Source organism: Nylanderia fulva, unplaced genomic scaffold (genome assembly GCF_048542155.1).
Source record: "Nylanderia fulva isolate GAGA-0341 unplaced genomic scaffold, ASM4854215v1 Scaffold21, whole genome shotgun sequence".
NCBI lineage: Eukaryota > Metazoa > Arthropoda > Insecta > Hymenoptera > Formicidae > Nylanderia > Nylanderia fulva.
This window is the reverse complement of record NW_028190275.1, coordinates 2,136,241-2,152,042: the sequence shown is the minus strand read 5'-3', so window position 1 is coordinate 2,152,042 and position 15,802 is coordinate 2,136,241. Positions and strand designations below refer to the sequence as shown.

The following is a 15,802-nucleotide window of genomic DNA, read 5'->3' as shown; positions in this document are numbered from 1 at the left end:
ATATATCAAATTAAAAAATATAATAGAAAAGAATTTACAAAAAAAGAAAATAGAAGATAAAAAGAAAATACAGATAAAAATGACAGATATGTATATTTACATATATTTATGAACAATATCCATTTTTTAAATATTATATTAATTTATTTTATATTATCAAATAATAATAAAATTTGCTTTTATATACATTTGAATTACTACCTCAAGATATATTATTATTGATAATAATAATAAATTTAATATTAATATATAATATATACATTATATTATCGTTATTAAAAATAAAAAACAAAATATTGCAATTATTAATTTTAATATTATAATATAAATTTTAACATTAATTTTAATTTTATTCATTCGCATTAAATATTTTTATACTTATTTATGATGATATAATTTTCGATTTTCTAGCAAAAATTCTACGCGCGCAAAGTTCGCAAAGTATATCTCTTTCTCCTTCTCTCTCGCTTTCTCTGCCTACCAAGCATAAGATATATCGATATCCTGGTGTATCGATCAGCGCTCGATCGTTAAACTTTAATAATCCAAAATAATCTTCGCGCGTCCATCAGCGAGCATCTTTTAATTGACCTTTGTTGCGCGGCTATTAATCATTATCAGCGTTATCAGCGACAGCTGATGTATCATTAACTCCGGCGCACCGGCTGTTGTCCTTTGCTCGCTTCTCCCGCTTCCGGTCTCGACATTTCGCCGTTCGAAGGTGAACGAGGATGACGTGTGCACCTGGAACCGCTGTACCTTAGCTCCGTCGTCCTTTCCGTTCATCTTTTCCTGCACTTTTCAATTTTGACGTTTGATCCTCTCTCTCTCTCTCTCTCCCTCCCTCTCTTTCGGTTTTTTTGCATCACGAGTGCAGGAAGTGTGGGGAAACATCGACGAGAAGTCAAACGATCGCCTATACCTGACCTCGAGCACGTCGTCTCCGAGCTTTCTCCGACGAAATGGACCCCGAAGCCGAGAATTGCGAACCGGGCCTGACCAAGGAATGGGATGACTTGGCGCAGGACTACAAGGAACTCGAGGTGAGAGCATCATCGTGGATTTAGCACGATCCGCGAGGTTGGGTTATGTTGCACGTCTCCTCGCACAGATGTGGCCTAACCTGGTGGACAAAGATCGGAGAGAGATTTCACAACACTCGCGTGACAATTGATTAATTTTATACATGTGTACACAAGCGGTTTATATTCTTTCACATTTTATTCATTTCATTATATTATTTTATTTTACACTTTTGATTAATTTTTTTGCATTAATTACTCTTCTGATAACGCTACAATATTTTAATAAAGACTACATTAAATTCTTGCAATTAATAATGCTATTATTATTAGATATAACTAGGTAATATAAAGAGAAATAATAATAAAATGCAAAATGTAAATCTAAAATAAAATGTGTATAATGATATAAATGGATGGGAGAATTTGTAATTTGAAGAATAATAAGAGAAGGGAATAATTATTTGAGAGCAATCATGTTTCATGAATCTGTAATTGTCACTTAGTGATAATAAATTAGAAGGAGCAAATAAAAATCTGGTTGTTTATTAAGAGACCTTTTTTTCTGTTCACAGGCACTAAATAGAGAGTATCTTGCAAAATTAGATGAGATTAGTGAGCTGCAAGCAAAATGTGTGAAGGGTCTCTCGCATCAGAAATACCGGATGGGCATAATAGATAAGATGTTGAAGCGGTAAGTTTATGCACAATTTAGGATACAAGAGAAAGACATGATAAATTTTAAGAGAATTTAGATATTTTTATGCGAATGTAAGAGTCTAAAGAAATTAATATTTTTATTTATTATATTTATACTTGGAAAGATATTGATAAAAATACAGTACCTGATATTGATAAAGTTAAAGAAACACATGCGATAATCTCTGTGATTTTTCTATTTTCAGATTGAATACAAGAGAAAAGCAAGAAGAATTACAAAAATCTATAGCAAGAAGAGAGCAACAACTGTACGAGATAGAACAAACATTACCTAAGCCAAATGGCACATATCTCCAAATTATTCTTGGCAATGTTAATGTCTCCATACTAAATAAGAGCGACAAGTATGTTAACATATATTATTAAGAATCAAATCTGAAATGTTTTATGTTGCATACAGAATGGTTTTATAACACTTGTTTACATTTCAGATTCAAGTACAAAGACGAGTATGAAAAATTTAAACTAGTTTTATCAGTAATTGGATTTGTACTATCTGTAATAAATCTATTTACCAATATAAGGCATGTATAAAATATCTGTTATACAATTCATATTTATATGAATGATATTTTCTATCTAAAAAATATATAAGTGTATTATATATATATATATATATATATACACACACACACACACACACACACACATATATAATATACTTATATATATAAAAAGAATATATGATACTGTTATTATAATATTTTCATTATTTGTTTTAGGACTTTAGAACTTAGTTTTATGTTTCTCCTCGTTTGGTACTATTGCACGTTGACGATAAGAGAAAGTATACTGAAGGTGAACGGATCGAGGATTAAAGGATGGTGGAGATTTCATCATTTTCTCTCGACTGTTGTATCCGCTGTTCTACTGGTGTGGCCAAACACGGGACCGTGGTACGTGTTTCGTAGCCAATTCATGTGGTTCAACGTATACATCAGTAAGTATTGTACAATTTTTTAACAAGACAAACAATTATTCAACTGTTTCTATAACATTTTAATTTTTATTTAATAACAATATTTTTTTAGGTGTAGTTCAATACTTGCAGTTTCGATACCAACGCGGCGTTTTATATAGATTGAAAGCTCTGGGTGAGAGGGACAATATGGACATTACTATCGAAGGATTTCATTCGTGGATGTGGCGCGGCCTTTCCTTTCTGCTACCGTTTCTTTTTGTCGGCTACCTGTTTCAGCTTTACAACGCGTACACGTTATACAAATTGGCATATCATCCAGAGGCAACGTGGCATGTATCGGTACTTAGTGCCATGTTCCTTGTACTATTCCTGGGCAATACTGCTACTACCATCATGGTGATTCCGCAAAAGCTGGTCAAAGAACGTGTCAAAAATCATCTGTTCGCGTCTAAGTCTGATCGTAGGAAGGAAAGAACTATACACAATAAAGACAACAAAAGCGAAAAGAGTGAGTGAGAAGAAGAACTTGGAAGAACTTAAGATTTCTCTGCTGACAAAAAACTCGAGCTGAGTAAGACGAAGAAAAATTATAAAGCAGGGATGAGAGTTTATATTATAAAGTGGTGTTGGTGCTGGCATTAAAATGTAATGAACAGTACTTTACTTGTTGCGCCGTTGTAAAGGTAAATTATAATTACATTTATACATATAACGACGCAAGTAATTTTGACCGCAAACGAAAAACATCGCGATTTCGTGTACTTTTTTTTATAGATTTTGGTTTGAGTATAAGTCCGTTGTAGAGTATTCTCGTGAATACTCTTTTTTTGTACTCTCCGGTTAAATCCCGGAGTATATAAACTCTAATTCATGATTCAATCATAAATTTCTCGGCAAATTATTTATCAAATATATATATATTTTTAAGAAAAAACAAAATTACTAACTCTAATGCTATTTTTCAAAGTTTTTGTAAATAAGTCTCGAATAAAAAAGTTATTAAAACCTGTTTCAAATAAATTATATATATATTATATAGTTTTGAATTTATTTTTTATCTTTTCTTATTTTAAAAAAGGCTTTATTTTAAATCATTAATTATTTTTATTTGACATTTCTCGATAATTTTATCAGAGAGAAACTGAAATCAGAGTCTGAAATTGAATCATTACAATTTGACTTTATTATTCCGGAATACTCTGCATACTGTTTTTGCTTGGATTACATTATGAATACACGCATTTATCGAATTGATAACATTTATTCGATATTGTAGTTCGATTGAAAAAATGGCCACAAGGTTGGGCGCATACTATTGACTTTTTGTCGATTCATAGTTTAGTCAACTATTAAAAAGCTTCGAGTTATTATAAGAGCGCGCATATGGACTTGATTGATTTGATCAAAAAATCAAAAAAGTTTGATGACGTTTAGAAAAGTGTCAATTAACTATCAATCGATCGTGTGTTGAAAATTGCCTATCGATTCTTTAAATTTAAGTTATGTAAATTAATCATTTATTATAATTTATGTAAATGATATTATTTATTTATAATATATAATTTATTCATATAATATATATAATATATTTTTATATTTAAATGATATATATTTATATAATATATATATATATATATATATATATATTATACATAAAAATTATATAATTAAACAAAAACGTAGATATTTGAGAATCGCTAGACAGAATTTAAAAAAGTAAAACTTCTCTCGACAGTACTGGCAAATATTATTTATTAAATCACAACGTTTCGACCCTTCTTTGAGTCCTAATCAAGTGATTTGTGAAAATAAAAATAAAATTATAATTTTAAGATGTCAAGAACAAATATAGTGTCGGTTTGACAACACGTCAAGACTCTTAGACGAGTTATGAGAGACGAATTATATAATTATATATTCATATTCTTGGAATGCGACTGTTAATTGATTGTAGACTGTAATATGCGCTAGTCCTAAACTATTTAATTGATAAAAAATCATTAATGCTTCTCGATTAAACATTTGTTACTTTATATTGATACATTTGTAAACTTATATTGATTAAACTTTTAATCGATATAAAGTTGATAATATACGCCCAAGCTGAAGCATGATAAGTATCGAAAAATTTTATATGCATCTATATGCATGTACATATGTGTATACATACACACACACTATTCTACTAAAGTGTGATCTATATTTTATGAAACAAACTATGTATGTATGTACACGCACATGTATATTACGCAACTGTTCTGATATATATATATATATATATATATATATATATAATTCGATCGCGATTCGATTTATTTCTTAAAGTAGTATAAAGAGAGTGCATCGAATGTATATTATAAAATTATTATTAGTCTTTGTTTCTGACACGTGTATATTTATTGAAATGTATTTATTCATGTGTAAATAAAAAGCGTATCGAGCCATTTAAATCTTACAAACAAGAAGTATCAGTTGAAAGCTGCTACGCACCGAGCTGTTAATTCTTTTTGAAACATTAATTTTTTTCGCATTTCTCTACCATCCGCATCGCACTTAAGCGCGAAAACCTACTTTGTTAATCTGTACGAGTGTATATAATTTAGTATTATATAATACTTATATGCGCAATTTGTAACAATGATAGCAAAAGTTTAATATATACAAATGTATATATACACATAGTGTATACCTGTATATACATGTATTGTATAATTTTCTCTCATTTTTTTTTCTCTATCTCTCTCTTATGTATATTATTTAATCACCGTCCGAATTTTGCGTAAAAATTGTAAAGATTTGTCTTCGTTGCACCGTTCTTTTGAATTTGATTGTTGCAATGAAAAAAATAGTAAGTTAACAATTATTTATCATTCATATATGTATATAAATGAAAAATAATATATATATATATATATTAATAATAATTTATTATACATTTTTCAACGAATTCAGTAGAAACTGAGTAACCGAAGAGCTCTCATGTATCAATAGATTCAATCCACTAAATGAACCACTACACACATCTATGCTTTGTACTTCCATGTGCTTTCTTTTTCAAATAATGTATGTAAGTCTGAGTTTACTTGAAAAAATTTCAAACATGCTGTTTCATTTAATTTCTTTTTTTCTATTAGATCATCAAGATGTAAAGAGATTCGACGATACGTTATCTTCTGGATTGCAGCAAGTTGAAAACAAAATACTTAAGTAGGAGCTAACTAGCACTGAGCAATGTGCGGCGATAGTTACGTCACTGCTATGGAAAGCAATAGTCATCACAATTTACGTCGTTAGGTAAGCTTACCGTTCAGTCTATCGACGTTCGCCGCGAACGTACGATCGTGTACATATACAATACATTCCATTTTATTCTAGCTCAAGAATAAAGAGATGCCGATCCGGATCAATTGGCCTCTATTGACGGCGACAGTCTGCCCTAACATCGGCGGCTGGGTCGGCGGCTACATCACCAAGAAGAATATGAGCTGGTACGAGGTGAGGATCACAATCACATGCAAATGTGTCATATGCTGTGATGTCATGCGACGCCAAGCCGGCGCCGGGGATGTCGAAGATTACGTTATCACGACGTAATGAAAACATTCAGAAGAGCTGTAATTGATCGATTTAAATATTATTCTCGATATACGCGCTTTTTGCCGATTTAATTTTAAACTCGCGAAAGTGTTTGTAAACGAAGGTCGTTCAATTGAGCGCGAATCGATATACACAGGCGATTCGCGCCAAGCTTATGTTACAGCTATTTACATCGATCCATTTTGCTCTAGTATTATGCACAAACGTCTATAGTAAACGTATATATTTTCGTAGCGACAATTATTATTGCAATAAAAATATCGTGTCTATATAATTATTTATAATTATATTTGTCTGATCATATAGAATTATAATCATATATAATAATTATAATTATACATTATTTATAAATATGTTCGTATAGCTATATGTGTGTGCGCGTATTCTTTATATATAATTATAAATATATATTTTTTTTATACGTAAATATATCGTAGTTGTAAAAGCTTAGAGTTGCGTGTTATTTATACAAATAATTACAATTGTGTTTATAATATCTACATCTAAACGTAAATTACATGGGACACAAACGAGATATAAATAATATAAAAATTCATAAGAAATCTAATCAATGTGGTAAATAATTACAGTTCCATGAATCTCTAATATTGCTTGTACTTATTTAGCAACTTTCATATTCATCTTTACTACTTCTCAGATATTTATATCACAAGGAGTTTAAAATAACATGCAAATAATAGCACTGATATTACGTTATTTCTCGGAATATTTTTATTTTTTTGCTTACGCAAAAGAGACGCGTGAAACTTAAATAAATCATAAGAAAGCAAACTAAATTCTCTTCATTTACTATCGTAAAGGATATTGCAAACTGTTTACAATAAATTACATATTTTATCACTAATGATATGATATAATATCGCTTTTATGCAGCTAAATATCCTTCACGCTTTAATAAATCTGTGCTTGTTTTTTAGACGCTGAAAAAGTCGCAAATTATTCCGCCGAGCTGGGTGTTTGGACCTGTATGGACCACCCTTTACTGTACAATGGGCTATTCGTCGTACCTGGTGTGGCGAGACGGGGGTGGCATGCAAGAGGCGGTCGTACCGCTCAGCGTGTACGGACTTAATCTTGCCCTCAACTGGTCGTGGACGCCGCTCTTCTTCGGGGCTCGCAACGTTAAATGGGTATTCGATATGCACGCACACACATATACGTATATTTTTAATTTAAAAAAATCTGACAGCACTCGAGACCGTTCGAGTGCATCTTCATAATTATTACTAATTTTTGTTGGAAAAAATATTTGAGATAAATCTCTCACGTCACTTGAGAATAATCTTATTAATTTACGAGTAAATGCGACACGTTATTGAAAACTAAAAAAATTAGTTTAAACAATACATTTACAAAAAATTTGTAATTGTATTTTTCCGTTTTAATGAAAAAAAAAAAAACATCTATTTCTTTATACGTTTAATGTTAAATATGACGCGTGTGGAAATGGAATGGAAATTATATGAACAATTTTGTGTTATAATATATATAATATACATATAATATATATTGTATATATATAATTTCCATTATTTAATTTTTAATATATAATATATATGAGTCTTCATATTTTTTAAACAAAAAAGAACAATATAAAAAATAAGCTCTAATAAGTGCTCGAATTGTCTCCTAGCTCAAATAAAAATCTTATTTATATGTTAGCAAATTTTAAAATCAAAATTGCTTGGATCGCTTTGAGAGCGATTTTTAATTCAATTTTTATATCATGTTCGCTCTCTCGAAGAATTGTGCTTTCTTTTTCGTTTTATCGATTTGTGTATTAATAATTTCAAGTACAACTATGGCTCAATATAACTTCAAGCTGAAATCCTAAGAAAAGAACAGATCGACCGTGCGTTCATAGATTTTGATAATTAACTTTCGTCTTTTGAACTTTGAGAATTAAACACTCGCAGAATGCTTATTCATAAAACCGCTTTGGGATCGAAAATTTTGTTAAAACTACTATTTTATACTTGTACGCAGGCTCTCTACGAATGTGTAGCATTATTGGGCAGCACAGCGGCACTTGGCATTGCATTCTACAACGTCAATCCTGTCGCTGGCTACCTCATTATTCCCTACTTTGTGTGGACTTCTCTCGCCACAACGTTCAACTATGTCCTCTATCGGGACAACAAACAGCTCCCTGCTGCTGAGAAAACTGAGGAAAAGAAAAAATAAGAATAAAAAAAGAGACAGAAAGCCATACATTTTTGTTTTAGAAAATTAGCTTTTTGTGTCGGAAAAACATATCTCACGAGATTGATGTTGCTGATGGGCTCAACGAATTACTTTGATATACTATATACAAATTGAATATTCGCCTATGTATATATGCGAATATTCAATTTTTCCCTTTTTTCATATTCAAATGTTCGATTTTATTCTCTTCTCTTTTTAACTTTCTTAAAATTGTCTTTCATTATATATATAAATATATATATATGTATATAATATTTGTGATTTTATTATATGTATATAATTTTAAGAAAGTGAAAAGAGAGAATATCTTTGCAAAATATTTCTATCAAAATTTCTATTACTTTTTCACTTATATTAATATGAAATAAAGTATTTTGTAAATTAGTGTTTTTTTCTTTTTGTTTTAGTTATTTAAGGAAAGATGATGTATGCAAAAATCACTATTTAAAGTTAAAGAAGATAATCTCGCATCGACAATCGTCGAAAAAAACCTAATTTATCGACTCGCTGTTCTTTCTTGGATCTAGCTTCATAGAAAAAAAATAAGAGAAATAATCGAGTATGCCCATCATTCGCTACTTTACTTTTGTACAATTGTCATTATTGTTTGTTAACCACCGCAGTCGACGAAACGTGCCTTTGCATTAAACGCACAACCGCCGTTAGTATACACATGTTTATTAATCGATATACGAAATAAAGATTACTTAATCGATCGACGTGTACGTGCAATTATATAGTGTACAATTATAATACCTTAGTTGTACTTAATTTTAATAAACCATACAAAGAAATCTTAAGGGAGGCAGGGGCGGAGGCGGGTGAATGAATTAGGGAACATGGTGACTTAGGGAGACTTTCATTTCCTTCATTATCGTCTACCCTATTCCGCATATGGAACTACATGGAGCTTGTTTTCTTTTTTTTTTTTTGGGTTAATTAGCCTCAGTAAAATAAAATCAGCCGCGAGAATTTAGTCCCGTCTTCGTTTGGAGCTATAAAATTTATAGTTTCTCAGCTTCAATTTCGTCTTTTATACAGAATAGGGCAGAATATATTACATAAGAGAGATATCGAATATGATGGTACGGGCGGCTGTTGCACGGGCGGGACATCTTTCAGACGGCTGTTGCCGCCAAATTCGGCTGTCGTGTTTCATAAGCGCTACGTAAGCTCAGTCGCGTAGATGTATCCCTGCTGCTGTAGCACATATAACCGCTTTTCCACGGCTTCTTTGTCTGAAAATCACCAGTAAATCTTGATTAATGCGATCATAGAGTCTGCGATAAATTCGAAGAAAAATGTCGAGGAACTATAATCCTTTTTTTCCAAGAAAGAAATGAGAACAAAAATTTAACAAGAATATTGATATTATTTTTTATATACAACGTGTAAATAAAGATAAAATGTCAAGGTGTACATATTAATAAATATGAAATCAATGCTGAAAAATTTGTCATATCTGAATAAAATTTTGAATAAATGGAAACCAGAATCGTGAAAAATAAGGAACTTTTGCGCTAATATTTCTTCACTATAAAAAAACATTTATGTACAATACATACATTTGATGAGTAGAGCTCGGTCTTGACTATGGCTAACATGCTGCGCCAAAGAGTGCAATAATATCTGTGCCGTATGATAGCGCTGGAAACATTCGCCGCCTTTACCAAATAGCTCGTCCAATGCCGCAGATTGACACTGCAAAAATAATCTCGTTAAATATTATGTATGTATACCAAACGACAATGTGGATTTTTTAAATTATTTTTCAACTATCAAAGAGGATGCAGATACACGTTCAAAGAAAGAAGAAGGAATATCTGAAGAGAATGAAAATAAATACAAAAGAAATAAAGAATCATTACCATATGAATCGCATGATTGTACAATATCTTGTCTGCTGTGGCTCCTGTTTGACGAAGAAGTCCTGCGCTATTGAGTTGCTTACATTCCGTTAAACAAGACTTGAATTTCTCGTTCATGGTGCTGACAACTACAATATTATAGATAGAATGTAAGTAAAATTTGATTTTAATTTAAATATATATAAGTCGTAAATTTCTTTCTATTATATATATATATATATATATATATATATATATATATATATTATATATCATTTTTTAAAAATTTAAAGATTATTCACCTTAAAATTGGAAATGTATGCAAGGAACATATGGCTCTTAAGCCTTTCTTATTTGTATTTATTATTCACCTTCTTTCACGGTGGCTGTTGGTTGCAGTCTTCCAGCCTTGAGCTCCTGAGTAGCCAGATTCAGACCCGAACTAAGCCACTGAAGAGCCCGGACCAGTAGAATCACCTGCTCGGCACGTTTCCTGGTGGCCGCATTACCGATCTGCTCGATACCACTGAGCGGCGTTGGCTGCTCGATGTTACCAAGCGGTCCGGCTCTGGATCTCGCAACTTCACACACGCACTCGCACAATGCGACGACAAAGTTCAGCTTCGCCAGGACTTCGTTGTGCTCACGTTCCATCAGTGTCTCCTCCGGCAGCTCCGGTGCGATAAAGGTCAACGGACGATCATCGATCGTCGTTGGCGGCATATCCGGAAAGAGGCTTTGAAAACTGCCGGCTTCTACGAACGAAAAAAGAGAGAATAGTATTTATACAAAACAGTTTATTAGTAGGCAACATGTAATAAAGGATCCCACACCTAATACATAGCATTTTGACTTTCGGTTTGTGTATTTTTTTCATATATTGTAGCTTATGACTTGCTGAACAAAAATGTAATAGCCTCAAAGCTAAATATAGTTGCTGAGTAATAGTCAAACTCGTAGAGCTCAGTTTTTTATATATGATTAGCTGTAAATTAATAACTGTTTATCATTTAGCTTCCTATATATTTGGTGCAGGGTCCTTTTCTATCTATATAACTCTTTTATATGATATCCTGATTGTTGAGAAACATGAAACGTTAGTTCGAGCGATATTGAAATTATTTGTTAATCGATAACTATTATTGAAAGACAAAGATTCCACAAATCTTAAAATATTACTCCAATTATTGTGAATAACAATACAAGAATTTTGACTAAAAGTATTACCAGATATCTCGGGAAGAGTGACAGCTCTGGTGCCAAAGGGTATAACAGGCGAATGCCTGAGAGTGTTGTTGTTATCTTGAAAAGCTCGCGAGGTAGGTGAACCGAGCACAGCCAACGGACCCGTGAGCAGCGGCGAGGACGCGCTGTTGTTTCCCGTGGAACGTCGCAAGGGCGAGGTCCCGCTTGGCGTATGCGTATGTCTAGCTACAGGACTCACTTGCCACGTGTTGGGTGGTGGCGGAGTTTCGCTCAATCTAAAAATTGACAAATTAGCTTAATTTGAACACTTATTTATTATATTATTTGTCTGCAAGGAAATGTCTGTACCTTCTGCCAGGTGGAGTACCAATGACGAACTGCACGCTAGGCGGACTGAGGGAACCGATGTCTGGCGGATGATTCCTGTGGGAGTCTACACTGCGTTTCATGCTGATGGGTTGAGAACGAGGAACGCTACTGCCGCCGCCGGTACGGGCGGCATTCGTCGAAGGGGACTGTGGAGGTTGCTGAGCTGCTGTATTTCGCTGACATGGAACGGGAATCGGTTCAGAGATTGGCAGATAGCATGGCCGGGGTGGGCTGATGGCTTCTCTGCTCGTTTGTCTAGTATATCTGGATAGATATCGTAGAAATATATTAATTATATGAAAAATGTAAGTAAAGTGTTAAGTTGATATCTATAAGCCTTCATGTAACTTCTTATACAACAAAAGTATATTATGAATTCTATAGTATAAATTCTAATAAAAGTTAATTTTGGCATAATACAACTGTAAGTATGTAATTATATATACTTTTACGTTAAATATATATAAAAAAAGTATAATGAAATGTCACGTACTCGCCCAATTTCGATAAGCAGGGTCGAGGTGGGCTGATAGCTTCTCTGCTCACTTGTTTGGTATATCTGAAAAATAATAAGAATAGGCAATTTGATAAAATGTTTTCCAAATGAAAAAACTATAAAACTAACTATATATTAAAAACTATATATGCAAATTTGGAGATTGAAAACTAATTTCTGCAGATTAAACAAAAAAAAAAATTTTGTTAGTAATTATCAAAACTTGCTATATATATATATATATATATAAGAATCTAATTTTATTTTATTTTTACTTACTTCACTGGTGGATTATTATCGGTATCACTGCTGATATCACTCGGTACAAGAACAAAATCGTCCTCGGGACTAGAACACGGAGTTTCCGTTGCCTCGGGTTCTGACCTATTGACAATTGGCGTTCCTTCCTCGATCGGAATCGCCATTGTACCCGGAGACGCAGGTAGTTCGGTGGGCACTGGACTCGGACTAGGACTGTCTCGCGCACCCGTCAAAAACGCATGACCGAAGAAATGATCGAAATCCATGCGATCGCTCGCTTCACGCCTCAACAAGCCCATCAAGAGATTTGTCAGTTCGAGCGACGTTCCAGGTGGTATACTGAAAAAAGGTATATATTCTTATAATACTTTCTATATCATAATTCTTTTTTTAGTACAATAAAAAAAGATTGAAATAGAACAAAAGAAATTCAACAAAAGGAGAAAGTCAAACATAAAAATGATAATAAAGTGAAAAATATATATAAAAAAAATAAAAGGATTGTTTTATACAGGATTTCTATAATATCTATAATTCAAATCTTTTTCGATCTCTGAGGAATGAAAATTAAATATAATTATCAACAATATGAAAGAATGAGAAGTCTTTGTTAAATATCATACCTAGGAACAAGATTGACCGTATTCTCATAGATTGACTTGAGTGCGTGAGGATTATTTGCAGGGTGCGGTGCTTTCCCGGTGAGACATTGATACAATATGGTTCCGATGGACCACAGATCCGCCTTAGCATCATACTGGAGAGACATGATAACCTCAGGTGCCATGTACATCGGCGATCCGCATAAGGTCGCAGCCATTACACCTTCTTGCAAGAACCTAGCGAAACCGAAATCCGCTGAAATGCAGAAAGAAACATGTTTCTGATATACCTTCCAAAAATCGACATATATATATTAACTTTAGAAGAGTTTACAAAAGGAAAACAATGAAAACCTGACAACATTCTGATAACATTCAAAATTAAAATAAAACCATTCTTACCTATTTTTAATGTTATTTCGTGTGGTTGTGGACAAGCTTTCCCACAGTTATGATTCAACAGAATATTTTGTGGCTTGAGATCCCTGTGGACTATCCCTTTGGCATGCAACACCTTCATCGCACGCACCAATTGCTTGAGAAACAATCTAATGGTATCTTCGGAGAGAGTACCTTTCGCTGTCAAGAAAAGGTATAAATTATTTTTACGATTATTTTTATTTTTTATGACAATATATATATATATATAATTCACATCATGACAAATTGATATTAATTGCAATTTCATTTAATTATCTTGTCAAATATTTTTTTATTGTAATTCTTTTAAATTATTTAAGTAAGCTCACCATTTAAGTAATCCCCCAAATCTCCACCGTTACAATATTCCATAACCAGGAAGACATTATGATTAGATTCCTGCATTGAAAAAATTAATTTTAATGTTTTCATTGCTATTAATATTAAATACTGTTCTATAAATTTGATTTGTCTTACCTTACAATCATACAATGCAACAACATTTTCGTGGTGTAGTTTAGTTAATGCCTGTAAGACAAAGCATTATTTATACAAATCTTTTATTTTTACTTTCCAATTTTATTTTTACAACAAAAAATATATTACAAGATATTTACAATAAATAATATAATTTAAAAATGTATTAATAATTCTCTCTTATCTATAGAGTTTTTGTAATTACTTAGATAAGTACAAAGAAATATACCTTTAATATTTTAATTTCCTTCTTCAATAAGTCCTGTGATTTAGCCAAAGTTTTCTTTGTGATACTCTTGATAGCCACCACCAAGTTTGGTTTCTGCAAAATATAAAGCAATGATATAAATACAATTCTTGTATCGCAAACATATATTAAATATTAAATTGAATTAAATACAAAAAATCAAAATCTAATCAGATTTCTAAATTATAATTTTGTTCAATATATTATTACATCTTATCCAAGAAAATAAGACACTGAAGGTTCACAAAAGAATGATTAAAAGTAGTGGAAATTATTCTTTGAATCTTATTTATTTAACAACAAAGTTCCAAAAATAGAAAATTATAATATCGTTCTATCAAATAACAAAAAGCTGTATCTATCCTATATTCTAAAAATTACAATTTGAACAATGGACTTTCACGAAACAAAGGTTTTGCATCTGACACTAAACAAAAACAATTTCCAGATGATCAACTCGTGACGGAAAAGGTGCACAATCGGAGCCAGGACTCGGGGAACACTCACTTTGCGATGTCTACCCCTGAATACTACGGCGAAGGCGCCGGTGCCGATCAGGTCCTTGGGATTATACTCGTAGTCGCCGAGGATCTCCATCTCTCTCTTCTCGCGTCTGATCTCTACCGACGTGTTGAGGTCGATGGTTTATCATGAACAACGCGAGGATGCATCGCCCGCGATCGGAGATCGATAGAATGATGTCGTCGTCGTCCCCTGCAAAGGGACTCGGACTCCCGGTCGTCGGGTTCGCGCGATCACGCACCGTTGACGCAACGCGGTCTCGGAATGTCGTCTACGTTACATCCGTCATCCTCGATTCGCTTCTCGATCGTGTTGCGTCGAATTATCTGCTGATTCTAGGGAGCAACGCACTGGAGTGCGGGGAGGAGTCGTCGAGTCGACGGCGCAGGAGTAGAGGAAGGAGGGGGCGGAAGGGGCGCGACGAACACGTCCGAAAAAAACACCACGGAGAAGACGCACCATGTACCGCCGCACCCCCGTGCTACCCGTTACGCGCACCCCTCGGCATCGGCCCTCGTCAATGAGGAAACGTCAATGGGGAAACGTCAAACGTCGTCGTCGTCGTCGCGAACCTCGCGAGAGAATCGCCGTCAATGTGTTGTGCGTAGACGTGACGTTTCACTCGTGTGGGTGCGACCGAGTTTCGTCGAACGCGCCCGATTGGCTGCGGCCGGCGTGGGAAGATCGCGGGACGAGACTCGCACATGCGCGATGACGCGCGCGTTTGACATTTCGCTCGCCCAGTCTGTCAAACCGCGTCGATTGGTCGGCGCACGAAAAATTCCTAGATTCTCCAGACTGAGGCTGGGCAACCTCTAAGAACACGACTTTCCCACTCCTCTCCATCGATCCGGGAGGAAACTAGGAG

General features: G+C 33.6%; 3 protein-coding genes across 3 annotated transcripts; 2 read left to right on the top strand and 1 right to left on the bottom strand.

Moving 5' to 3' along the window:
• Positions 1-411: 411 nt before the first annotated feature.
• Positions 412-3,673, top strand: LOC114936298 (transmembrane protein 120 homolog). Its single transcript, XM_029309463.2, has 6 exons — positions 412-1,043; positions 1,598-1,716; positions 1,928-2,086; positions 2,174-2,266; positions 2,465-2,682; positions 2,774-3,673. Exons 1-6 carry the CDS (start codon positions 963-965, stop codon positions 3,178-3,180), a joined length of 1,077 nt encoding a protein of 358 aa, XP_029165296.2. The 5' UTR covers positions 412-962; the 3' UTR covers positions 3,181-3,673.
• Positions 3,674-5,818: 2,145 nt separating this feature from the next.
• On the top strand, positions 5,819-9,203 carry Tspo (Translocator protein). Its single transcript, XM_029309465.2, has 4 exons — positions 5,819-5,958; positions 6,040-6,159; positions 7,200-7,412; positions 8,269-9,203. Exons 2-4 carry the CDS (start codon positions 6,055-6,057, stop codon positions 8,464-8,466), a joined length of 516 nt encoding a protein of 171 aa, XP_029165298.1. The 5' UTR covers positions 5,819-5,958; positions 6,040-6,054; the 3' UTR covers positions 8,467-9,203.
• Atg1 (serine/threonine-protein kinase unc-51-like protein Atg1) lies at positions 8,532-15,591 on the bottom strand. The gene is made up of 14 exons (XM_029309462.2): positions 14,920-15,591; positions 14,395-14,487; positions 14,166-14,216; positions 14,018-14,087; positions 13,671-13,847; positions 13,290-13,524; positions 12,685-13,005; positions 12,403-12,468; positions 11,889-12,173; positions 11,562-11,815; positions 10,706-11,089; positions 10,356-10,483; positions 10,053-10,188; positions 8,532-9,725 (listed from the first exon to the last, which is right to left on the bottom strand). The coding sequence occupies exons 1-14, from the start codon at positions 15,007-15,009 to the stop codon at positions 9,652-9,654; spliced, it is 2,364 nt and encodes a 787-aa protein (XP_029165295.2). The 5' UTR covers positions 15,010-15,591; the 3' UTR covers positions 8,532-9,651.
• Between the last annotated feature and the right edge of the window lie 211 nt (positions 15,592-15,802).